At 34.6% G+C, this 27319-nt stretch overlaps 1 protein-coding gene across 1 annotated transcript in view; it reads right to left on the bottom strand.

Annotated features, from left to right (window-relative positions):
• Window positions 1-27319, bottom strand: part of THEMIS (thymocyte selection associated) — a gene marked incomplete at both ends in the record, with an annotated part of 108325 nt that overhangs the window by 63344 nt on the left and 17662 nt on the right. The window contains 2 exons of the mRNA XM_081141436.1: window positions 472-930; window positions 14561-14719. Coding sequence (XP_080997562.1) covers window positions 472-930; window positions 14561-14719 — 618 coding nt within the window. The remainder of the gene's footprint in view (window positions 1-471; window positions 931-14560; window positions 14720-27319) is intronic.

Genomic DNA, 27319 nt, shown 5'->3' on the forward strand with positions numbered 1-27319 from the left:
AGGGACTTCCAGCTAGTAGGGAAGATTCATTACCAGTGATGGCAGCTGAAGTAAAGGTTGTCACAAAAATAGAAGGGACACATTAAGGAAACGGCATTTTTACCTCCTTTTTGACCACCTCCATACAAGAAAGCCTCTTTCTAACCACATGCACTCTATTTTTAAAAGCAGTTTTTTCTGACCATGTTGAACTAGCAGTGATAAAAATGAGTAAGTGTTTTAATCTGGCTGTATGAGACAGAGCATCTTACATTTGGATAGCACCACATAATTTACAATATGTGTTTATATACGTTATCCAATTTGGTCCTTTCAACAAATATGTGCCTTGCTTATTTGTAGATGAGAATCTGTTAGAGGGCTTAATGGACAAGTCAGGGACAGAGTCCCATTCTTCAGTCTAAAGCCTTTCTCTTTCCCAAACCCCACAATGCTCCTGCTCACAGAGAATCACTGTCAGTGGATACTTACATTTCATCACACCTTGAATTTCATAAACAGGCTTGAGTATCAGAGCACCATAAAAACCTTTAGGGAATGGATTCTTTACGTCCCACTTATTTGAAAAATCTGTAAGTTTCACAGTTCGTGTTCTGTTCTTGGGGATCTTCCATTCGACGATCTCTTTTAGGGTATAAATATGTTCATCTTCACACTCGTAGAATTCTCCTTCTTGTGACAAAGGCAAGGTAAATGAGTGATTTTGATGATTCCTTACTACTCCGCAGTTCACAATTATTTCTCCATTGATTTCCTCGACTGAGTTGAGCATGATTTGCTCACCTTGCTTTATGACGAGATTCTCTAGTTTCATATCCTTCTGATGATAGAAGCAAGGATGCCCTAGTCTACTTGGTCCAATATGGATGGTCCTTATAATTTCGTCCATAGTAAGGTATGGAGTTTTATCAGCCATAATCTTAAAAAGACCTAAGAACAGAATTATGTGAATTAAAGAGAGTTCTTACAAAGAAAGTTCTATACAAAAATCACAACAAGAGAGTTATAAAACAAATATAATGTAGCTTTTAAAAGTAATTAATCTTTTTTTAAGGATTAGATATACTTCTTTGAATCCTGAACTCTTCTAAGAAAAAATTTAATGTATTGTCTGCAGATTACTTGATCATCAGTCCTAGGCAACATAAACGGAGATGAGAAAAAGAACATCATGATTGAGAATAGGCCCTGGTTTTGGAAATGGAAAATCTGTATGAGATACTGACAGTGTGATGTTGAGCAAGGCATTTAATCTCTCAAGATCACATTTTTTAATTTTAATTTTTAAAATGAGAGGATTAGATCAATGTTCCCATAAATATAATCTCTAGATACACCAAAAGTAAGAGATATTCTAGAAGGAAACTCTTTTATAGGTAAATTAATAATTACAAAAGCAATATACATGGACCTAGATACTGGTGATGACTGTACAACATTGTGACTATACTTAAAGACAGTGAAGTATACACTTTAAAATGGTAAATTTTATGCTAGGTATATTTTACCACAATAACAAAGAATTCACATATTTCCAATTACTTTAAGATTTCTCAGAAACTTTAGATGCACTGTGATTCACAAAAGGGGAATATAGCATGCAAAATTTTAAAAATTTCTTTGATTAAAGAACTCTTGGTAAAACATCCATTAATAAATCACAATATAACACACCATGATATATTAGTGCTCCACGTAACTCTCCTTGGAAAATGCCAGGTTAGGTAGTTCTGGATTTAATACTCCTAAATACATATCATTCTTCTTCTCATTACTTCTATAATTTTGTCATAGTTTTACTATTCAATTTTTTTTCTCTAATACTATCAGAATAGTCGTTAATACAATGAATTTTTACTACTTAAGATATATCTTTTTATGCTTGTGTGTTTAATTGTTAAGTTTAATTCTCCTCCTTAAATAATTTTGCTTTTATTTTATGGGTCATCTGCTTTGTAGCACTTTCAGAATTTTATATATTGTGTAATTTTTAATAAATTCCAGAGAAAATAGAAATAAAGAGAATAATTACATAGTTGCTTTCTTAACCCAAAAGTAAATTAATGATAATATTATATACTAGCATGCGCAAAGAAGACAATGTATTAAAAAAAAACTTACTGGAATGATATAGCTTGGAAAAGTCATTTATTAGTTTTATTCAATATGAACATTTCAACCAAGTTTATCTATATATCAATCATTATTACCCAAATTATGATGCCTTTTATGTATTCTTTGGTTTACTGTACAAAGATTTATGGTCAGTTATTTTTGTAGTTGATCTTTGCTCAAACAAAAAATATATAAGATTTTGGTTATTTTTAGATATAAACTTCCTGAAAAAGTGTAGGTGATGCAATCCTGGTGGGAATGCGTAAGTAGCATGTACAACCTGTCCTGAAAAGCTTCAGAAATTGATAGAGTTCATCCACTGCTGGAGTGCTTAAAGACTAAGGCAAAGGAACATTTACTTTGAAGGAACTTCTTACTTTATTATGTTTTGTACCAGGGAAAATCTAATAAAATAATATTCCTGAATTCTTCACAATAAATGAATTTGTGTGTGTCTGTCTGTGTGTGCACATATGCATTCCCACAATGTTTAATCTCATTTGTCTGTGTGTGAAGATTTATTTCTAAGAGTCCACAATCATTATCAGGGTATAGAAAATTCAGCAGTTTTTTGTGAAATAAGTTTTAAAAAAATAGCTACCTAGAATCTTATAAATAGTAGAGACACACTGTTTTGTGTGTGTGTTTTTCTATCCTAGCTATATTGATGACATAAGTCACAGAAAATTAATTTAGCATCTTCTTTCTTGGGGAATTGGGTTCACCTAAGGTAATAACAGACCTAAAATGTTATGAAGTAGAAAAAGCCTGAAACCCTAAGGGCTACCATTAATTCAAGTTAATCAGACACTTCAGAGCTGTCTTGTTGGATGTCTCTATTGCAAGAAAAATCCATCTATAAATCTGCATGTTTTCCCTTAGAAAATGATTAAATACACAGTTTAGCATACCAAGTGGCAGAGTACACAAATAATTTGATTAACTTATTTCTTCATATACTATTATAGCCAATCCAAAAGTCCCTCCTTATATACAGCCACTAAATACCATATAAACTAGGGCAAGCTATAATATATATATGATGTCATAAAGGAAATTCTATTTCACAATAAGCTGAAGTACCACAGGCCTGATCAAGTTTAAATTAGACCAATATTTACTCCATCTTTTTCAAAAAGAGTATAGCAAGTTTTCACTGGGGAAAAAAACAATCTGTTATTCTTCCAAAGGAAAACGAAACACATTCCAGGAGCTGCGTGATCATGAGAGTGATTACAAAATAAGCCAATATGTAATCGTTATAAAGAAAGTTAAAAAACAGATAATAGATTTCTGTTCCCAAATCTGATTATCACCTATTAAAATGGGTATTATTATTATTTATAATTAGAGGAAATTGCTCACAAAAAGCATATCACATAAGAAACAAAAATGATAAGAAACTGCAATAAATTGATCTATTGAAAATTAGCCAATAATTAAATTTAGTCTGGAAGATCTTGACTCTGAATCTTAGGTTTTCAAAGAATTTTTATTTTTAACTAATTCTTATGATCTGCAATCATTGTTATTAATAGTAATAGTAACAAATAAAATTTGTTTAGAAATTTACGTTTGAAGAATTTTTTTCATTTGCGTCTTTTATGTTCACAATAATCAGTTAAGGATAGTAAGACAAATATTATTACTGAGGGATATGAAAGTGGTTATGGCTTTCATAGTCATGGCTCTAGAATCTCAAATAACAGATTTTTATGCTCTTGCCACCACAATAGGTCACACTTCCCTGTCACACATATGACTTTCAAAGACATTGTTATTGCAAACATATTTATTCCAGTTAACAAAATATGGATATACACCTCAGAGCTAGCCTTCCCCTTGCATGGATCAGTCTTTCTAGACCCTTCAGTATGAGAAGAACAAGAATAATTTCCTGGTTCACTGCAGAATTTGGGCTCATTTTTTTTTTCTTCTACTTTTTTCTCTTTCTAACTCATCAATTCCCACCCAAATAGGGAGTAATTTTTAAAATTAAATTTTCCAACTGTATATCACAATATTATTTAATATACATAGTATGAAATCACTGTGAAGTTTACAATCCTTTTTCTTGTCTAATCTTTAGCTTGCTTGCCCAGTTCCAACCCAGTATATTTCCTCCATCATTGAAACAACGAATCTTAAGAGTTAACTTTACAGAGTGATTATCATCTTTCATATCATTAATATTAGAATGATTAAAATATTAGCAGCTTAAAATGTGCTGGAAATTCACGTGTAAGATAAAAATTTAATTTTCAAACTAGCAATATGAGGTAGCTACAAATAAAATGCAAACATTTCACAGATAAGTGCAGGAATGTTTGAAGAGATGCCATAAATTCTCTACCATCACATACATCGTAAGAGACAGAGCATGCTTTTGTGTCTCTAAAGCTCAAGGGCTTAATCACAGAGCTACACATTTGAACCTTTCACTGTTTTCTGAAACCATACATTGTCTAGCCTTTTATTAGGTAGCAGGGATGGTCCAAGGTGGGTGTCTACTCTGCTTTTGGATGCAGAAAGACTTAGACCTTTTTAAATCTAACAACATAATAAAGTGAACCTCATTGATATTTAAGACATTGATGAGCACTATCTGTCCATATGTCAGATGTCCACAGGCCTGTAGGTGCAGGTGATGCCTCTGAGGACACCTGGGAATTATACAAGATGAAGGAGATGACAGTGCTGCGCACACTAGTTCATGTGCTTTCAATGTGCTATAGGTTATCTGGCCACTTTTAAGTGGACTTCTAGAATATATTATCATAGTTTTAAAAAAAGTAACCCTCACAAAATGAATAAATGACTTTAAACACTTCCTGCAAGAAAACCATGTATCAAAGTTAAAACTAATATAAACACAAGAACAACAAAAATGGGAGAGGTGACATTTCTACTCCTACTCAAGCTTTTCTTCAGCCATACTGTGAGATAAAATAATAGTACTTTTGTCTAATAAATAATTAAAGTGGCTGAAACTTCTTTAACACAAATTTATCAAAATATGGATTCACACCCACTATCATTATAAAGAAACTTGCCCTTGAGATACAGGTAAAGATATGTCAAATACACACAGAGAGAGTTTTAAATTAATACACATATATTTGAGATGCATGCTTGAAAATTTCTAATGTACTGTGCTATGTGAAAAAAATGGAGATATATCAGGCTGCTACAAATATCTCATAATGTGTCTTGTCTCTCTGCCAATAAAGCAAAGCAGGTCTCATTTTTGTGAGTGTGTACTTCCACCTCTTAAAAAACTGTTCAGCAATTGAATTTTCTAAACAGCCTTGTTATTTTATACTTGCCTATATGGACTTCTTATTTCACATGCTTCTTATGGCTTTTTGGCATTTTGTTACATTCCCAAGACAATTCTTAGGTCAGCATATCCTACAAAATCTTCAAGACTACACCAAATCCACTATTTTCACTAGAAATTCTAGCTCAAGCATCTCTATTCAACTTCAGATTGAAATGGAGTGCATGAAATAACCTATCAAAGCAAAAACCTCAAAAATCCTTGAGAAAGTATATATTATAATATCTAATAACATATTATATAATAATGTAATAATAATGTTCAAATTGTGAGAAAATTCTTCAGATTTCTCAAAGTCATTTACAGGATTATTGAAAATCATCATTAATAATCTTCATAGAAGAGTCTCCAACAGCAGAAATAAATAATGTGAGGAAAGTAAAAATTCATGATAAGAAAATTTTGTATAGTAACTTGAATATTTGGGAGGGAAAAAGATACATCAAAGATGGCGAATGACTTTTTTAAATGTTAGATGAGACAAAGTGAGGCTGTAGAATTTCTATGCTTATCGGCAATTGGAATTGTCTATAATAGCTATCAAGAGTTTTTAATACTTCTTTTACCTGGGGCTAACAAGAATACATCATAAAACCTACCAATTTATTTTTAACTCTGTGTCAATTATGGCATTAAAAAAGACCTCTTTGCCCAGTGGCGTAGCTCGGCAGTTGAGCGTCGACCTATGATCCAGGAGATTATGGTTCGATTCCCGGTCAGGGCACATGCCCGGGTTGTAGGCTCGATCCCCAACAGGGGCTGTGCAGGAGGCAGCCGATCAATGGCTCTCTCTCATAATTGATGTTTCTATCTCTCCCTCTCCATTCCTCTCTCTGAAATCAATAAAATATATTTAGGAGAAAAAAAAGACCTCTTTTCTCAAATAACATTTAAACTCCTAGAAAGGAGTGATGCTCCAATATCTAACACATTTGGGATGTTTAACAAATAACTTATACTAATAATGGTAGGTCTTGAAATCAAATGATATAATTTGGTATCTCTGCCTAAATCTCTGTTATAATCATAGTTTATTAATAAAGTTGTCATATATTTTTGTTCATGTTAAAGCTTTCTCTCTCCCAGCAGTGAGAATGAGCAATAAACCTAGGATCAGAAGGGAGAATGTGAGAAATTCTTCTCATAGACCTCGGCAGGAACACAACTCCAGGGACTCTTTAGTTCTGGAGAACACTGCCCCTTGGGTTATGAAAAGACACACAGAGGCATCAGGCCTGGAAAGAACCCCCCAGACCTCAGTCACCCCAAATCTCTCACTAGGCTTTGTTAAGAGAAACTTCAAAATACCACAGATTTGCTACTCCTGGCCCCGATGACTTTGGGCAATAGAATTTTCAGAGCCAGCAACACACAACTATTCCAACAGTAAAGTGAAGGGGTAAGAAGTATGAAGTGTTGATTCAGACAGTCTGGGTTTAATTCTGGCCTCAGCCCTTTCCTCACTGTGTAAACCTGAAAACAAACTCTCAGGGCTACAACTTTCTTTTCTGTAGAACGGAAAAAAATACATCATCTGCATCATAAAATCAATGTGAAGATTAAATGAGTTAATAAATGCAATATGCATAGAAAATACTTAATATATAACATGCACCTAAAAAAGAAAACAGCAAGAAAGTAATGATTATTACTTCTCTTCACTTTTTTTTACCTAGAAGTCTAAGTCAGAGCATTTAGTATCTATACGGTCAAAGAGGACAAACCAGATATTCCAGCCTGGATCAAATTCAATGAGACAAACTATATAGAATCCACAATTCAGCATCTGACACAGGTTGAGCAAAAAATCCCAGCAACAATATCTTTCACAGATTTTGCCAAAGTGTTTGAATATGGAAGTGAGTCTCAGGTGATCTCTTTAGGTGGACTGCCTTTGGGGAAACATTTCCAGGTTGCTTTGAAGAGTTTGTCTGACCCCACGCTTTGATAAATTGCTTAGAATTTAACCACCCTAATTTTATGCCTATAATGAGCAGATTATAGGGAGATGTAAGCACTTTTAAAATGCAAATATTGTGCTGCTTGTAGTTATTCGCAAGGCATGCATTAAACACAGTTGCTGAAGCTCCCTTGAACAAAAGAAACAGCAAAATGCCAAGTCATTTTTCAAAATGTGTTTTATTCATGGCTCTGAAAGGTAGTTGAAGCCAATTCAGGGAGGAATATACCCTCCCTCTATTTTAATGATCATAATTTTGCTAATGGAATGTTAGTGGAAAGAGTTTGGGAGCCATGTGGCGCTGATTGCGTTGTTCAGTATTGATGCTGCCTGCAAATTAAATGTACCTAAGTAGCCACCTGTTTATGCTTACGATTATGTAAAGCCCCATATGTTTCCTTCTCTACACATGGGAGGTAAATATTGAAAAAATTATTCTGGTGTGAAGGGTGAAAACAGCAGCAATTCTTCTCTAACTGTCACATATGTGGCAGTGTTTGCTTAAATGTTGTGCTTTGTCTGACATATTTGCTGATTTTTACCATGCAGTGTTCAAAAAAATCTGTTACCCATGGCTATACAAAACAATTAAAAATCAGTTTACATTAAATTCAAATTAGGAAGAGATATAATTTTTCAATATGGCTGTAAGGTTTAAATGAATATCAGAGCTTATGATTTAAATAGATTTTGATTTGCATGTTGAAGAAAACTCAACTTTTTCCCTAAATTTACCAGCATATAAAAAGGGACATTTTCTTCCTAAAGGTATCCTTTTGATGCCATATTACTAGGCAGACAACAAAAAACTCAAATAACATGAATTTGAAAATCCCACCTATAATCAGCATCTCTTTCACTGGTTAGCCCATCACCATGCCTGCTGGATTTGCTTTGGAAAGCAGGTTGCTGGACTCCATACAGAACTGACCTGTTCAGCAAGTGTTCCTGAGCAGTTTCAAGATGATGATTTGTCTTAGTGGACTGGGAGATTGACACAGGTAACACCTGTGGAGATGCCTCAGACTATTGGGAGACTGGCCAGGCAGTAGCTCGCAGGAAAGACCAGAGAACTTGGTCTTGTTGATTACTTCAGATACTGAAGATAAACAAAGGGGGGTTTCATATGGTTTGTATCTGATCAAGGGGGTTTTAAATATCAACTGTGTAGTAGCCTAGACATGACAGTTCCTGACTTCCCAATAAACTATTTGCAAAAGACATAAAATATTATAGAAAAAAATGAAAATCTACCACACCACTGAAAACTAACATTAGACAATAGGGAAGAGATGCCTTAAGAGAAGCTGACCCAGAAACTTTGGAAGAATAGCCCATGATTCCTTAAATAGTAAATTATCCAAATGGCAGGTACCCTATTTAGGGCCTCTCTGAATCATGTCTTCATAACATCCAGATGGAAAAATAGGAGCAAATTCTGCCTTATATTTTGCTGCTTTTAACAAAAGTCCTTCAAAAAGCAGGAGTTAAAAAGGTTATTCACTATAAAGCTACTAAATATATTTTAAATATTTTTTGCAAACAATTTTCCTATCAGGTAACTTCTAAAAGGAATTTAGAAGCTGATATTTTAGTCAGCTTCTAAAAAATTAGGTGCAATCACAAAACGGAAACCATAAAAGATTAGTCATTTCAATGGTAGGCAAACATATAATGAATGCCCACTGAATGTAATATTATATGTTTTTTATTAAGTATATAGCATCCCAAATAAAACAGTGGGAAAATTCATTTTGAAAAATGTTAACATAATAGGTATTTTGATATCCAGGCACAAGAAGCAGGTTTCATTAATTTCAGTCATTTAACCTCAATCAGTTTCTTGAAAAAAATAATTATAATATTAGTCTAATTTTTTCATTGGTCATTCATTGTACCTTTCTGTGTTTTTCACATTTGCAATTAAAATGATTTTGAAAAGAGTATAACTGTCAAGGGAAATAGATACGTTGGTAGATAACTCTCCATGACATATCTACATGATTCAGAATCTGGAGATAACAGATTTGCTTCCCAACCAGTATAGAAATAATAGAGACTCTCTCCCTCCTTGCAGGCATTCTAAAATTGTAAAATCTTCCTTCTCTCCAGAAAAAAAATTTTTTTTTACATTCCAGAGTAATGAAGACAATGTTTTCCTCTAAGGCAATGATTGGCAGGTTTACTAGCAGCCCCTTACACATTTGGGATTTCCTAAACTCACTGTTCCTCCTGGGCCTGCTCTCTATTATCCCGTGGGACGTGGGGCTCAGGGAAACCATTAAGGCATGAAGCTCATGCTGTCTGCTGTGCCATCAGAAATAAACTGCTATATTCGTATGGGCTCATTATTTTATTACTGACCTAATTTCTGGAAATGTGGCAAGTCAGTCTAGCTACTTAAGGATGGGTAGAACACCTGACAGATAAAATCCATCCAATCATTTCTCTGGTCAAAATTAATTAAGTGGGAGGCACTGCCTGAAGCTTGTATTTAAAGCATGATTTAAATTCATCCATTATATGAAAAGAATTTTATATTAACTAAATTTTCTAACGTTTATCTAAAAATTCCAATTTCATCCTGTTTTAGGAGTGACATTAATTTAGATCTTTTTCCCTTATCATTAAAATGCTTACTGCATGTAACAAAAAAAAATCAGAAAAAAAATGACACATATCCAGGGGATCTGTGGACCTTCATTACAATACTGATTTTGGCTGACAACAAACCATCTCACTCTTTTTCTATGATTAAGCAAGAAGTACACCAGAGTACAGACTCTGGAACCATACTCTTTAGATCTGTATTTGTGCTCTACAATATAGTACAACTACTGGAGGCAATGTACGGAGCATCTAAGATGTGGCTACTTGAAATTTGCATAGCTGGAATTGAGATGTGCTATAAGTGAAAAACATATGTCACATTTTAAAGTTTAACATGAGAAGAATATAAAATATCTCAATGAATTTTATATTGGTTAAATGTTAAAAGGATATTTTAGGTATATTTTTAATAAAATGTTATTAAAATTAATTTTACATCTTTTAACTATTTTTAAATTTCTGTGATACCTAGCCTACAAGATAGCCCTCAGTGATTTCTGCCTCCTGATGGTCACACCCTTGTATAGTCTCCTCTCAGAAGATATACACTTGGTGAATAATCATAAGAAAATGTGCTCACCATTATCGGTCACTAAGGAATTAAAAATTAAAATAATAAACACATACCATAGGTGTCTACAGTTTAGAATGATCAAAAACCGAAACACTGACAACACAATATGCTGGTGAGAATGTGGAGCAGCAGGAACTATCATTCATTGCTGGTGGGAATGCAAAATGGTACAGACACTTTGGAAGAGAGTTTGGCGGTTTTTTTAAAACCAAACACACTTTTACCATACGCTCCAGTGATCATACTCCTTGGTATTTATGCACACAAAAATCTGCATATGAACATTTATGGTAGCTTTATTCATAATTACCCAAACTTGGAAGCAACCTGTTCTTCAGTAGGTGAATGGCTAAATTAACAGTGGTACATCCAGACAATGGAATATTATTCAGTGCTGAAAAATAAGTCAGCTACAAATCATGAAGAGACATTGTGGAATTTTGACACTGGGGAAGCTGTGCATATTTAGAGGCCGGTAGAATATGGAAAAATCTCTGTGCCTTTTGCTCAATTTTTTTGTGAACCTAAAATTGTTCTAAAAAAACAAAGTCTATTTAAAAAACAAAGGAATTGAAATGATACACTAGAAAATATATATTGAACACAAAAGAAGGCAATAATAGAGTTATGGAGGGACACGAAAAGCTAAGTACATATGGAAAACAAATGTTTTCCATAATTAAAGAGATATAAATCCTACATTATCAGAAGTTACATTAACTATATATAAATTGAACATTCTAATTAAAAGGCAATGACTGGCAGAATGGATTAAAAAACATCATCCAACTAGGGGGGCCAGAGCTGGGTAGAGGGGAGAAAAGGAAGGGGGAATGGGGACATCTGTAATAGTTTCAACAATAAAAATAAAGGAAAAAAACTGGTTTATAAGTTCTAGCTTTTCCTAAACAAACAAACAAACAAACAAACAAAAAACATCATCCAACTATATGCTGTTTATAAGAGACATACTCTAGATTCAAAGACACAAATCCTTTTAGAGTAAAAAGATAAAAGAAGATAAGCCATGCACATACTAACCCAGAAAAAACTGGACTACACTAATATCAAACAAAATAGACTTTAAAACAAAAAATTGTTATAGAGACAAAGAAGAATATTCTATAATGATTAAAGGGTCACTCCATTAAGAACAGATAACAATTATAAACACATATCCACCTTATATCAAAGCCCCCAAATACGTGAAGCTAGAGCTGTAAAATTGAAAAGAAAAATAGACAATTCAATGATAATAGTTTGAAATGTCAATACTCCACTTTCTATAATGGGTAGATCTAGACAGAAAATCCACAAGAAACAGAAGACTTGACAGTACTATAAATCAACAGACATCTGTAGAACATTCTACCCAACAACAGCAGAATACACATTCTCCTTAAGTGCATATGGGATATTGTCCAGGATAGGCCATATGTTAGCCCATAAAACAAATCTCAATAAATTTAAAAGAACTGAAATTAAACAAAGTATGTCTTTTGACCACAATAGAATGAAGTTAGGAATCAGTAACAAATAAATTTGGAGGAAATTCCCAATAAAGAAAGGATGTTTAAAAAATATATTGAAGTTTTTGAGTTTAAAATCTAACTATAAGTTGAAATTGAAAATTTTTAGTAGAGCATAAAGAGATTTCTCTGTCGAAATTTATAAAAAGATTGGCAGCCTTCATTTTTATCTTCCTCCCTAGTGCTGATATCGATGAGTTAGTTCTATATCTGGGATCCCTTTCATCATTACCTAGAAGGGTATTTTTTCTGAAAGAAACAATTCTCTGATCATCACCTATCACTTTACCCCTTCATTGTAATCCTTATCCTTACAATAAAACTAGCTTTGTATATACATCTTCCAAATCATTGCTCAATTCATGCAAGGTGATTATGTTAACTGAAAGTTCAATGGGATATTCTAAGTAGCAACTCCCCAAGTTAAACTCCTAGTCAAAAGCTAAGTGTTTTAACTATTATAATAAGACATGCTTCTTCTACCATAAGACTCTAGTTATTTTAACTCACTAAATGTTTATTATATATATCTTCTAAACAATGTGGGCATTACAGCAATAACTGAGATCCAGAGTCAGTCCTCAGCAGCCTTGTGATCTATTAAGCAGATGGTGCTCATAAGACAAGCGCACAAATAACTTCGATTACATACAAAATGTAGTAAATGCAATGATTAAGGCATGAACACCTACAGTAATTCAAAAGGAGAGTTGATACATCCAATTAGAGTACTTAGGAAAAGATTCTTCTAAAGCAATGGTTCTCAAATGTGGCTGCTCATTATCATCACTCTGGGAGCTTTAGAAACCCTTGATGACCAGACTTTATCCCAGGCCAAATAAATCAGAATATCTCAGGCAAGTGACCTGAGCATCAAGATTTTTTAAAGTTCCCTTGGTGATTCCAATGTGAGCCAAGTTTAAGAATTATAAAGGATGGGCTGAGGAAGGAATGATTAGAATTAAATAATGAGAAAGATTTCAATTGAAAGGGGTGGAATGTTGGAGTACTTGGAAGAATCCTTTCCTCATATAGCTAACTCCTATTTATTCTCCAAACCTCAGCTCAAGTACAACATTCTTTAAAAAGCTTTGCCTGACTCCACCAATGATAATAACAATGTTAATAATGGTAATAAAAGCTGATACTTTGCAGAGCCCTTGCTCAGTGGTAAGTACCATTCTGAGCTCTTTAAACATATTTCAATATTTAACGCTCCCCCAAACTCCAGGAGACAGGCAGCACTGCTATTATCATCATCACTTGACATAAGGGAGGAGAATAACTTGGCAAGGCTGCACAACGAAGAGCGGCAGAGCTGGCCTTCAAATGACGACTCAGACATCCATGCTGTGAAACGTGACCAACTGGAGTTAGGTGCTCCTTATCAAGACTCTCGGTGAAGCCATGCATACTTCCATCATACAATGAACCACACTATATGGTAAATGTTTATTAGAGTTTTCTCTTCCACTACTCATTCATTCAATAAACAATTAATGAGCACATTCTCTGTGCTAGAAAATGCACTTGTTACTAGAAATACTAAGTCACTTACGTAATATTTTATCTGTGAAGAAATTTTAGTTTAGAGCAGAGGTCAGCAAACTACAATTCACAGGCCAAATTCTGCTGGCCACCTGTTTTTATAAGTACATTTTTATTGAACCATGCTCATTGGTTTGTTATCTAGAGCTTCTTTTATGCTACAACATCACAATGTTATAGTAACAATCTGGCAGCCAAGTCTAAATTTACTATCTAGTCCTTTATAGAAAAGGTTTGCCAATCCTTGGTCTAAAGAATAGTGCAAATAAGAAAATCACCAATGGTCAGAATAAGGCGCATGCTATGGTGCCCACTATACTATGGGAACACAAAAGAGAGATTTCTAGGTTATATTAGATGGTCAACAAAAGTTTTCCAAAAGACATGATATTTGGGCTCATTTTGTAAGGCCGAGTAGAATTAACTAGACAAAGAAAAGCAGCCAGACTTGCCAGTAAGATCAGGCAAGAACGTTTGGGGGTGATCCTGGGAGCTGAAATAATGGCAATAGGAAAAAAGAGGGTCAACATGTTTAATATATATTCATTAGTTCCATATAACTTATGAAAATATATCTTGGATTATTTTATTTTAACTATGTACCATAGTTAGTGGTGCTTATAGTCGAAACTCACTAAATATTTGTTAACAGAAAGTATTAAGTCCTAAGTAAAGGATGTTTATTTAAAAGCGGAAGAAAGTATTTGCCTTCTATCAGTCCTTAAAATCACTGAACTATAAGAATTATGATTCTTTCACCTATTGCTCTAGAGTGGGAAAAAAACCCCACAACTACCCCTTTTTCATTGTTTTCAATTGTATAGATGCATATGCCTATTAACAATGCAGTTTTACGAATAAGAAACGGTTCCAATATACTGTACCTGGAAAGTTCATAGGCAATTCAAATGGTTGTGGAGATTCACCACCTTCAATGTGCTCACAAATTTCAGCTATGATCTTCTTAATTTTGAGGCCAGTAATTTTAATCACCTCTCCTGTTGACAAACAGCATTCATTTCCACTCATTTCATAAATAGAACCTGAAGAAAAGAAGAGTAAAAGCAGCTCTTAAAAAAGAATTCAATCATGACGAACAAGGTAGGAGTCAAAAGCTTTATATTATGTGTTTTTATTCAGTTCCTCTCTTAGCTACCTACTAAACAGGAATTTAACCAACCTTGGCAAAATGTACAGCATGTACCAGGGAAAATATTAGATTTTCACTTTATCCACTGGGCAAGATAGAAACAATCTTATTTTTGTTATTATTGTAAATCGAATTTATGGTTTCCTCAGCACCTTTAGCTCATCTTTCCAAGGTCAAACTACAAACATGTCTTTCTCTATTGGGATTTATGATCTTTTTCTGCAGGGTCACAGAATTAAGCTTATATGAGTCAACAATGATCTAAGTAAGTACTGCAAACAAGATCGTAATACAATCCAAGATCCAAAGACAGAGAAGTTTGCACACCAGGGCTTTATATCAAGAGTATCATATCTATTTCTTAGACCTGGTTCTCTTCATTAACGTGAATATAAGACTTTTGTCCATTTTACCTCTTGCTTTTTGACAAGCTGGAAACTCTCAATATTTTTATGGCAATAGGGGGCAGGTCAGTCCCGATAAACAGGAAGACTTCATTTTAGTGCAATATTTCAGTCTCCTTCCTAACAAACCTTTTACCATAGAGGCTAAAGCTAAGCCTTCCACTCATTTATTTTCCTTTCATATCTCCTAATGGAAAAAGAGCAAGCAGTGAAATGGTCAGAAGATGAGCAACAGAAAAGGGAGGAGTGAAAATTTCTGGATAATCTACCCCTAGTGAAAAGAGAACCACCCCAAAACTACAGCTCTGGAATATTATAAACAAAAGGCTGATGTAAATCAGCATTACAAAACTGTAGGGTTTAAAAACATATCAATCTTTCCTTACCTCCAATATGATTTATATCATCTTTACCACACTAAAATGTGGACAATAAACACACAACATTTTAGGTTTATTTTTGTTTTCTGAATTTTTCTCTATTGAACCCCCTCCTCCTAGAATCTTGCCTGATACATAGCAGGCACCTAAATCACTTTTATAGCATTAATGGTTATCATGAAAGCTATTAAGAACTGACATCCAATCTAGCTTTAAACAAATCTGCAATTGTATCCGAATCCCAATAGAGATCAGGGGGAATATTCAAATTAAAATAATTTAAGAAGGTTGTAACAAAGGGGCAATTTACAGAGAAGCATTGTCAGTTCTAGGCAATGCAAGAAAATAAATATCCTGATCTCAGTGTCCTCCCTCCATTTGACCCTCCGCAGGTCACCTCACTGGCCAAATTCAGCCAGAAGCCAGAGGACAAGGGAGGGGCCGATGTCCCCACAGCAGTCACCTCCCAAGCAGAGAGTGGAAATGAAAATCCAGCACACCACCCTTACTGCCCAGTATTTAGTAAGAACCACCCTTGCGGCAAGCCAGTGTATGTGCCCCTCGAGTTCTAGGGTATCTCCCTACCCCCCCTATTTTTCATCCTCGCCCCTGAACCACGTGCTCGTACTTCTCACCAACTCCAATGCACAGTGTTGCCAGCTAGCACAAATCCTTTGCAGAACAAGTTGGGATATTAAAAATAATAATAAATCCATAGTGACATTTCCCTCCAATGAACTCAGAACAGTTCATTTCTATGATCCTCATTTGGCAATTAATCACATACTAACATTTTATATCTTCAGTATTATCTCATCCTGTACTTAACTTTTTATGACTTTAGTTTTTATTACTCCCAATTCAATTTTAAGCTTTATGAAAGAAAATATTGCATTACATTATTGCATAAGTATAACATATCAACTTCCCTTCTTCATTTATTCAACAATATTTAATTAAAACCTACTATGCATCAGGCATTGTGATTGACAGTGGGCATCTAAGATAAAATGCATAACCTTCCCCCATCCCCCAAAGAAGCACTGTCTTGAAGGAAACAGACAAGTAAGCAGGTACTGCAACAAATTATGAGATAGTTATAAGAAATACAGAGCACAGTGGGAGGATACTGGAGGTATTTAATTAAGAAATTACATGGGAGAGAGGTTAGGGAAAGATTCCTGGAGGAAATAACAGCTGAGCTGTTTTAAAGGAAGCCCCACAAGATGTTAGGACAGGCAGAGGAAATAGAATTTGAAAAGGTACTGAAGTATGATACATTCCAGAAATTTAAAGTAGCTTGTTATGCCTCAAATGTAAAGAAAGGGAAGTGGTAAGAAAGAAGACTAGAGAAGTAGAGGGAGTCTAGGTCATGCAGCATCTTTATGAAATAATCAATAAACAAAAAGGCCTATAAAAACCTGAGACAATCGCAAAGTCAAAGAATCTACATTTTCAGTTACTAGGGTCTAGGAACTAATATGAATTTGATGAAAGGTCATACATATCTAGGTGCCAAAGTCTAGTCTATGGCATCACATGGAAGCTTGTTAGAATCTTGACCAGACCCCAAACCTGATGAATCAGAACCAGAATTTTTAACAAGACGCTCAGATGATTCATAAGCACACTGACATTTGGAAAGCACTGTCCAAGGCAGCAAATGTATAATGGAAACAGTCTCCGTTCTGAGACTGTTGCAGAAGTAACCAGAGAAGGAAGAACATGCCCTGTAGAGGAAGCATTCAGTGCCATTGAAGAAAAGGATGTTGAACATGGGAACAAGAAAAGGAAAAGATTTTAAGTAGGAAAGTGATATGGTAAGGCTTTTCTTTGTCACATAAAATAGAACATAATGTAACCTATTCCATTTTAGCTGAAGTCTTTTGGGCTTAATTTCAATGCAGTGAAAATCTAATTGTAGATGTAATGTATATTAAACTGACTGAGTTGGAATGCCATCCTTTTCAAACGTCCACTGGAATTCAAAATTAAAAGATGGATGTATGTGAGATTACATAACAATTTATAGGGAATAGAAGCTAGAGAATTCTAGGAGGAGAAAATTCTGTGAGTTTTAGCCAACACACAAAAAAACTTTTGACTCTTTAGGTCTCTTTCCAAACATGTCTCTCTTTTAAATAAAAAAAAATCACTTCAGTCAAAAATAAACCACAACACCTCATGAAAATACTAATTTTAACATTTATCTTTAATTTTTTGTGGTTTCCAATTTTCTCTAACCAAGAAAGCTGTTAATTCACTTTTAATAAAGAGAATATCAGCAATGCCCAACACTAGAAAGTTATGTTCATGATAGGTGACAAGAACATACCTGAAACTCTTAAAGGGACCTTGTACTTTATCATCAATACGGTGTCTCTTAAAATATACCTTTTTCTCAGTAAAATTATAAAATGATTAATTTAAAAAATAGCCAACTTTCATAATCTCAGCTCAAGTGCACATAATACGTGTAAATGTCTTTTAAAGATTTGCTGAGATGTGTGTCTGAACTGTTTGTATATATAGGCATTGATATTAAAACTGTTTTTATTTCATTTTAACAAGACATGTACTTTGAATATGCAAATCTATTAAGTCTTTGCAGACTGATTCTTTCCAACTCAGAGCATATGTATTCAGGAGAATGTCAAACATCAGAGAAAGCTGGAACAGAGAAGCCTGTTTTCAGTGATCAAACATTGCCCCTGAAGGCTGTAATGAAAGAGCCATGTGCCTTTGAAGTCACCTTCTCTAATGCTACTTTGTTCAATAGAAATGACACATTAATATCCTTTTATGAGCTCATCCCTTATTTGACAATTCATATAAGCAATACTGTGATCACATCAGAAAAGCCAAAACAATTGATTCAATAGATTTTCTTCCATTTCTTCTACAAAGTTAAAAATGTATGGCAGTCAGGGCCGAGGAAACATCATTTAGAGGTTTGTTTTTCTCCCCCTTTACTCAAGATTCACCCATTCCCTCAATTTTCCACCCCCTTCCTCAGCCATAACAGGCCACTTGTCTCTTTATCTCCTCATCAGCCTGTCAATGAATTTTAATCAACCTGAAGATTCCGCTCATCAATCAATCCTAAAGATTCAGCTCATGTTCCTGGTTTTCTTCACAGCCTTCCTTGATTGCCACACCTAAGTGAGAATTCATTATCTCCTCTGTGCTCTAAAAGAACTTTGCATGTATCTCTGGTATACACCCTACGTGATTATTATCACAGCCTGATATTAAGGCATTATTTTCTAACCAATGATACTATGTTTATTTTAGAATTTATTATGAGTTCCTAGAGAAGAGATATCTTAACTATATTTAAACTTGTCCCCCCACACACTGCTAGTAACCCAGTGTTTGTCTCTTAGTAGATTCTTAGTGAATGTTGAATTATATCAGTTTTACTGTAAAATCACAGTAAATTATTTTGAATACAGTAGAAGTCTTTCTGCATTAGCAGTTTAAAGCATGGTGAACCCAAGGTTTTGGCATGGGTTTTATCTTCATTTGGTACGTTTACTATGAAACGTACAATCATATATGAGAGTAGCTGGCCATTCTGTGAATTACCTAGGAACATTAGGGCAGGTAATTCTACCGTATGAATCTCTACTCTAGTTTGCCATTTTACAACTATGTTTACCATTTTTATATTGCTGGACTTGAGGGTGAAATGAAATGATGAAATGAAATTATTTGAGATAGTTTGGAGTTAAGTTTGCTAGATATTGTATTATAGTGCATATATAGAACAACACCAGATTGCTGTTGCCAGCAGAGTTGTATCTTTACTTCACTCCTCATAAATAGGTATTATTATTCTTTAGAAAGCAGTGAAAAAAAGTAAGCATGAAACAATAAGCTTGCAGCTTTACTAGAGGTAGATTCAACTACTTAGATATTGGATATACCACAGAGAGGTATATCTGAACATTGATAAGAAATGATCTTTCAAGGTCATAGAGACTCTCTTACTTCAACTTCAAAATATCAAAATAAAGACAGCAAAACATGGGCATTAGGTAGTAAGAAAAATGTCCACACTAAGAAGAACTAAGGTATAATCTCTTACCTCTAAGAATATAGGGTTCTTCTTGTAAGTTGGGGATTTAAGTGTTATCCAGAAAGTTAAGCTTAAAGATAGAAACATACTAGAGACTGCAGTGAATGTTGATGAGTCTTAAAAAGTCTAAATATGGGGAAGCAATGGAAGCCACAAGTTGGAAAGGCTGGAGACTGAGAGCCAATAAAGCAGATTAAAATAGCAGTGAGACCAGAAACTAGAAAATGCCCAATTTGCAAACACCCTGAGTGAAGTGTATGTTATTTAAATGTTTTAGTGGTTTAGGAAGAAAGAGTCATAGTTTTATACACCAGCTAAGAACTTGACGTTTGCTTAATGGAAGAATCAATTTAATAGATTAAATAATACTGTGCTAAGAGGGTTTGCAAGTTGGTATTATGACAGAAGACATCATTGTGGCTCTTTGTGTTAACAATTATCAAAGCAAAGGGATGGGGGATGTGAGAGTATGAAATGAATATCCCTCCTACACATCTGTGAAACATTTCCTTATGATGATGGAATGAATCACTGGTTCTGCATCTCCTGACACTATTATTAACCACATTTTGCTCAAATTTTAACCTTTAAAATGTCATTATAAATAATAATTTCTTATATGAACAATGTTGCATTAGAAATTTGATTTGTTTTAGGAAGCACTTGGTTTCTAGTAATTTTATATACTTTATATATTTGCCTATGTTTTATATCCTAAATGTTAAATAAAGCTACCATAGACCTCTATAGCCACTTAAAATAGTAAACCTGTTCTCTACATCCACTTAATGACTATGAATACACTGGTTGAACTGATTATACAGGGGCTCCAATGCACTATAATGTGTTCATCCAATGTATAAAAAAGAAAGCATCACCATATTATAAATTTTCCCTAAGTTCATTAGTATTGAACACTTCATTAACTATTCTGCTTATGAAATATAGTTCAAATATTGAGAGTAAAGGTTTAGAAACTCATTGGAACTTTGATGTTATTTTATGCTCACTGAATTAAATGAAAATATGATCGTATTTTTACTTTTAAATTTTTATTTTTATAACTATTTATTTTTATTGTATGTTCTTAAAGTAACTGTCCATGATAGATTGGGAAGAGAAAATAAATTGGACCTTCACCACAGATAGGTTGAGAAGCATCTCCGTAAAGCATTTATTACAAACGAATGACCACAGTCAGTGCAGAGAACCAGGATCTAGTCTGAGGGAGTTAGAGAGTTAGAATAAAATTTGAGCATATGTAAAAAAAGAAAGTTAGAACTTAATACACAAAGTCTTAATTGATATTATTAACTTATCTATCTCAATGTCACCAGCAGCCTGGGTGTCCTGGCTAAAAGACAGGAATTTTAATCAACTTAACAGTAATAGTTCTAATTGCAAATTATTATGCTGGCATTCTCATTTGTACATTATATCCTTGTTGAATGAGGCAGTGCTTGAGCCTAGCTGACCCTGGATGCTTTGAATTGTTAGACCTATACAACCAAAAGTCCAAAGCCACAAGCAGATAGAACTCCCTAGGAAGTGAATTCCATGAGCTCTACCTACATAGTGTGTCAGTATTCTCCATGACAGAGACAGCAAATATCTAGAGCATATTCTACCATTTTCCCCTCCCATCACTAATCATCCATGGACATTTCCAGCTGAATCCAGATGAGATCTAAAAATTCTCTTCAACATAAAGTTCCAGGTGACTATCCATCAGTTGAAGAGGTCATGCCAGGTATAAATTATTCTCAGCCCAGTCCTACACTATGACTTATCTCGCATTCTTTAAGCCCCTTTGGTTGATACTTATTTTTGAAGATTGTAATCTTCAGATTGGGCTAATTTACACCCAAAGTCTTAATTAAAAGAAATCTGACAGAATACAGACTCTCTCAATCCATCATTTTTTTCCAGGGCAGCCATCTAAATTGAGGCATAAAACATCTAATTTGATAACAAAAACAACTTTCTATACTCTGATGACAGCTATAAGGTGAGTTTGTTTCATTTTCATCTCTAAGCAAAGTGTCACTAATTCTAATAATATTTTTCCCCCCCTTAAATAATCTTTTTTAAAATTTATTTTTAGAGAGAGAGGAAGGAGAAGGAGAGAGAGAGAAACATCAATGTGGGAGTGAAACATTGATGGGCTGCCTCCTGCATGCCCCCCTACCAGGGATTGAACCCAAAACCTGGGCATGTGCCCTGACCAGGAATCAAACTTGCAATCTTTCAGTGCACTGGATGATGCTGCTCAACCAAATGAGTCACACTGGACAGGGCTCTAATAATATCTTAAATCACTGAATCTTAGTTGTCAGACAGGAATTTAAATACCATTTTATTCTACTAACATACTACAATATCTGAGTTTACAAATATCTCTACCAAATGGTTGTCCAAACTATATTTGAACACTTTCATTGATGGAACTCCAGTTGTTTTGGGGTGACCTACTCTACTTTTGAGCAATTCTCACTGCTAAAAGCTCCGCGTTTTATTAAGTAGAATATGTGTTACTATTGGATATACACATTAGAACTGTTTTTAGCCCTTGGAATCATACAGAAAACAACAATTTAATTCTTCCTATAGCAACCTTAAAATGTTTGAAGACAGTTTTCACCAATTCTTTATAACATATCAATCTGTCAAACAAATGAAATATGTTCAGGACCACTGCTTATAGCTTATGTTATCCATTGTAAAACTACTTAAAGCACAACTTACATGGATGTGAATGCCATCCTTGGTTTTGTGGTAACATGATAAAATGTGTGCCCTTTAGTGTTCCAGGGGAGGCTTGATGGTACCTGTCCGGGATGTCCAAAGGAAGTTTCCTGCCATGAAACTAAAAATCTTTATATAAGAAAAATAACAGCCATTTCATACTAGCAAAATTTGGCTTTACCAACCAATGAGTCAAATAATTCCTATAGTATAAAAAGTAAATATGTCCTAAAGCTGAGTAGTAAATTTAAGAAAACAATATATCTCACTAGTAGCTGGATTCCCTCTGCATTCCTTCCACCATTAAAAACAAGACATGAAGATTATTTCCCCAGGAAAGGAGAGACATTTAGTCATAGTTCAGTTCTGAGACCTAAAGATTTTTTGAAAACTTGGGAGATAGTAATCATAAAAAGATAAGGCTTTATTAGAAGGGGAAAATCTTTTTTGTTTCTACAATTGACATAATATTTTTGTGTGACTATAAAAATAAAATGATTAAAGATTATCATATAGTAGATTGTAGACAAGATTCAGTGCATGACATAAAGAAATTTTTGTCTGGCTAAAAAGAGAATTAAGATTTTTTTAATCACAAAGATTTTTAAAAATCCAGTATTCTCATTTTTACTTCAAAAATTGGCTCTTTGTGACACATCAGAGAGAGAAAAAAGTTTTATAAATCAAAGCTATTTATTTACAAGATTTGTTTCTTATTGAGAGAAGTCAAAGTTAGGCCCTAAGGAAGAGGGTCCTAGAATTTATACTTTGAAGTCAGTTTGTACAGAGAATAAGAGGAAGTCCAGGGTACTTCTAGGAGACCAACTGAAAGGAGAGATGAGTTCAAATAAAAGTCATCTTGGAGAAGATTAGTTGGGATGAATTTGGAGAAATCACGTGGAGAGGTATAGAAAATGCCATAAATAGCCTACCTAGCATCCTCTATGTTCAGCTTCAGGAAGCTGAGACTGCAGTCTATGCAAACTGGTGGGAATACAAAATGGGAGAGCCACTTGGGAACAGTGCTTGGCGGTTTCTTAAAAATAACTACCAGCCTTTCACTGTTGAGCATTTATCCCAGAGAAATAAATAATTATTTTTACATAAAACTTGTATACAAATGTTTATAAAAGATTTATTTGTAATAGCCAAAAACTAGAAACAGGCCAAATCTCCTTTAGCATGGGAGTAGTTAAACAAATCATGGTACAACCATACTATGAAATACCATTCAGCAATAAAAAGGAAACAACTATTAATATATTAAAAATCCTGGATGAAGCCCCAGAGAATTATGCTGAGTGAAAAAAGCCAACCCTAAAAGGTTACATATTGTATGATTTACTTTATATATAGTTTTTGAAATAACAAAATTATAAAAATGCTGAACAGCCTGGCTGGTGTGGCTCAGCAGTTGAGCATCAACCTATGATCCAGGAGATCACAGTTTGATTCCTGGTCAGGGCACAGGCCTAGGCTGCAGGCTCAATTCCCAGTAGGGGGCATGCAGAAGGCCACCGGTCAATGACTCTGTCATCATTGATGTTTCTCTCTTTCTCCCTCTCCTTTCCTCTCTCTGAAATCAATAAAGACATATTTTTAAAAAATAAAAAATAAAAATGCTGAACAAATTAATGGTTGAATTCTATTAAAGATAGGATGGGGGCCTTGGCTGGTGTGGCTCAGTTGGTTGAGCATGGTACCGTGCACTGAACGGTCCCTGGGTTCATTCCCTGTCAGGGCCCATATCCAGATTGCAGGTTCAATCCCCAGAAGGGGCGTGTGCAAGAGGCAGCAGATCAATGTTTCTCTTTCACATCAAATGTTTCTTTCTCCTTCTCCCTTTCTCTCTCTAAAAATCAATGAAAATATATTTTAAAAAAAGAAGGGATGGGGGAAGTAGGAAGGAAGTAGGTATCCCTATTGAAGGGCAACAGGAGTGATGTGATGATAGCCATGTTCTGTGCCTTGGCTGTACCGATGTCAACATCCTGGCTGTGATAGGGTACCATAGTTTTGTAAGATGAGAAGACAGAGGCAAACTGGGTGAAGGATACATGGGATCTCTTTGTATTACTGCTTACAACTGTGTGTGAATCAGCAATCATCCCAAAACAAAGAATTTAATTTAAAAAGATAAGAGTGTGTGTGCGTGTGTATGTGCTGCAGTGCAACTATTCACACTAGTGACACACTGAGAAAGTCTGAGTCAAACACAGAAACACATGTGGACAAGGTAAAGTAGTAGAAACATCCTGAGGAAAATTTATAACCCTAACCTACAGTAAGTCCTTGGGAGAGTCCTGACAGCAGAGATAGAGGTAGAGGCAGTGGGTTATCCTGATGTTGGAGAAGATGTAAGCCGCTTTCCAACTTTGGGACTCCCAGAAGAACTCCAGAGCAACACTGTCTGATAGAGCTTTATGCAATGATGGACGTATTATAATTTGAGGTGCCCAACACTGCACCTAACAGCCACAGGAGGGTAAAGAACATTTGAAATGTAAATGTAACTGAGGAACTCAGTTTTTAAATTTACTTAATTTAAATTTAAATAGCCACATAAGGCTAGTGGCTACTGTATTGAGCAACATTTTTTTTTTTCTACTAAAAGGAAAAATGGAAGCTTAATGAGAACCTAGGTTTTGTTATTCAATGTGCTTCAGAGCTTTGGTAATTTCAACATCCTTGTATCACCTTGATTGTCCTCTCATTCTAATGAAGTTGGCAACAAACACCTTAAAGTATAATGTCTTACATATTTAGTAGTTGATGTATGACTGTGGCCAAACAGGGTCAATCTGGATGGCTGGTTATTAATACTGATGAAAAGGGCATTTCAGAAAGTACAAACATACTTTTCAGATTTAAACAAATTAACATGTGTTAAAGGATTATCTGACATCTAGTGCATTTCTAAGATGATCTGATTACAAAATACAAAGTCAGTGGTTGGAGAGAATTTAAGGAAAGTGTATTCAACCTTAAGGCAGTATAGTGCTATTGTTCTAAGAAAGTTCTAAGAGCAGTTTACAGAGTAACAAAAGACACTAGGGGAATTGAGACGTGTTGCCATGTCCTACAGTGACAGAAGTATGCAGTGAGGAGAACTAGAACCTGAATAAGAGGGCAGCCCTGAACACTGATGTGGCCTTGCGGGAACTGGCAAAAGAAAAGCAGAGACCCGAAGAGTGATCGCATACTCAGATGTGGAAATACTGAGAAGAAAACACCAAGCTCAGTTCTTAATATATTGTTTCTAATGTCAAATGGTCTTCCTTCAGCAGAGATGGCCCTATCTACTTCCTCTTAAACAACTGTTTGCCAACAGGCTGTACCAGAATGAATTCTGCACAACTTAAAGATTCTTGGGCTATAGTCAAAAAATTCTAAAGCATATTCACCAGGGTGCAACCCAGGAATAGATATTTTTTAATGTTCCTTCGTAGATTCCAAAGTTTACTTAGGTTTGAGAACTACTGTTACAAATCACTAAATAGGTAGAGGGAAGTCAGGACTACATATGTCAACCTGGAAAATCATACAAATTTAGGATTAGTTAAAACTATAAGAGCAAAAATGAAACAAAAGTAACTCTACAGATAAATCGGCTCCACTACAAGTGAGAAAAATAGAGCATCTGGGACACATGTGAAGGTAAATGTTTAACATTATAATAGACATGTAATTTACTTGAAATACTTCAGCACAGACAGTGAGACACATAAGTAGAGTTGTTTAATTGTTTTAACCTATAGACCTGGGAAAGAGATGAAGAAAATTCCAACATGTGCAATACACTAATCAGAAATATTTCAACCCAGAATGACTAGTTAACATGCAAAAGATTATTTAGAAGTCTATATATACTCTTAAAACAACTGCCATGTGGGTCATCTACATTTATTTCCTATGAACAAAAAAGTTTTCTTGATTACAATAATGGATATTAATATGACTGCTTCATTGGTGAAGTGAGTGGTGTTTAAAATGTGTTGATTAGTTCCAAATAGAACATAGGCACTCCTGTTCTTGCAAAGGGGTATAAGAATATAGTGAGTCCAATATAAACCCTGTGCTTTATAGTCCCAGTTCAGCTGCTGATTCAAAGCTGTTTTGCCACCTAACTAGAAAGGTATCTGGATCCTGCTGCTGGAATATTGCTGCGGAAGTCTCTAATGAACCTTCCATGCAAGGTGCTATCAGAGCATCTAAAAAGACAAACAGCTGGGATAAAATCAACTGACACACAGGGCATATAACTTTTTTTGCCTGCTTGCAAATTAATGTTTTACATCTGGTAAAATTTGATCTAAGGTTTTCTTTCATTATATGAGAACATGTGCTTCCAAGGAATAAAGGCTATCAATATCTACCAAAAAAACCTAATCATGGTGAATGACCTAATCAGTTCTGGTCAGTCTGCAACAAAAGTAATTTTCTCTGGAAAGTTTGGCATGATTTTTTTTTAGTTACTCTTAATAAATAGGATGAAATTAATATTCATCAATGGGTTACATTAATAAATAGGAGCTGCTGAATCTTCCTGAGCAGTGAGTCTGTGGTTTTTTAAAAACATGGTGCTGCCTTGAATAATTTAGCTTTGTTTTTAAAAGGAATCTATTTAGAAAAGCAGCCAGCACGAAGCCCAGCAATAAAAAGGCAAAACTATAGGTCACTTGTCAGATGAATGGCATCTATCAGTTGTTAATTTCACTGTCAAATTTTTAATGAGACCTTGCTAAATAATGGCTTATTGTTCCAAGTAACAGACTGCTCTTAATAGCAGAAATTAAAATTTCATTCTTCTGCCTTCTGTGGCTTAAAGCACTCATTTAAACTTTAAAGCATGTGTTACAATAAGAAGTGGTTTATTAAATGTC

Source organism: Miniopterus schreibersii (assembly GCF_964146895.1).
Source record: "Miniopterus schreibersii genome assembly, chromosome: 6".
In the NCBI taxonomy this organism is placed as follows: Eukaryota; Metazoa; Chordata; class Mammalia; order Chiroptera; family Miniopteridae; genus Miniopterus; species Miniopterus schreibersii.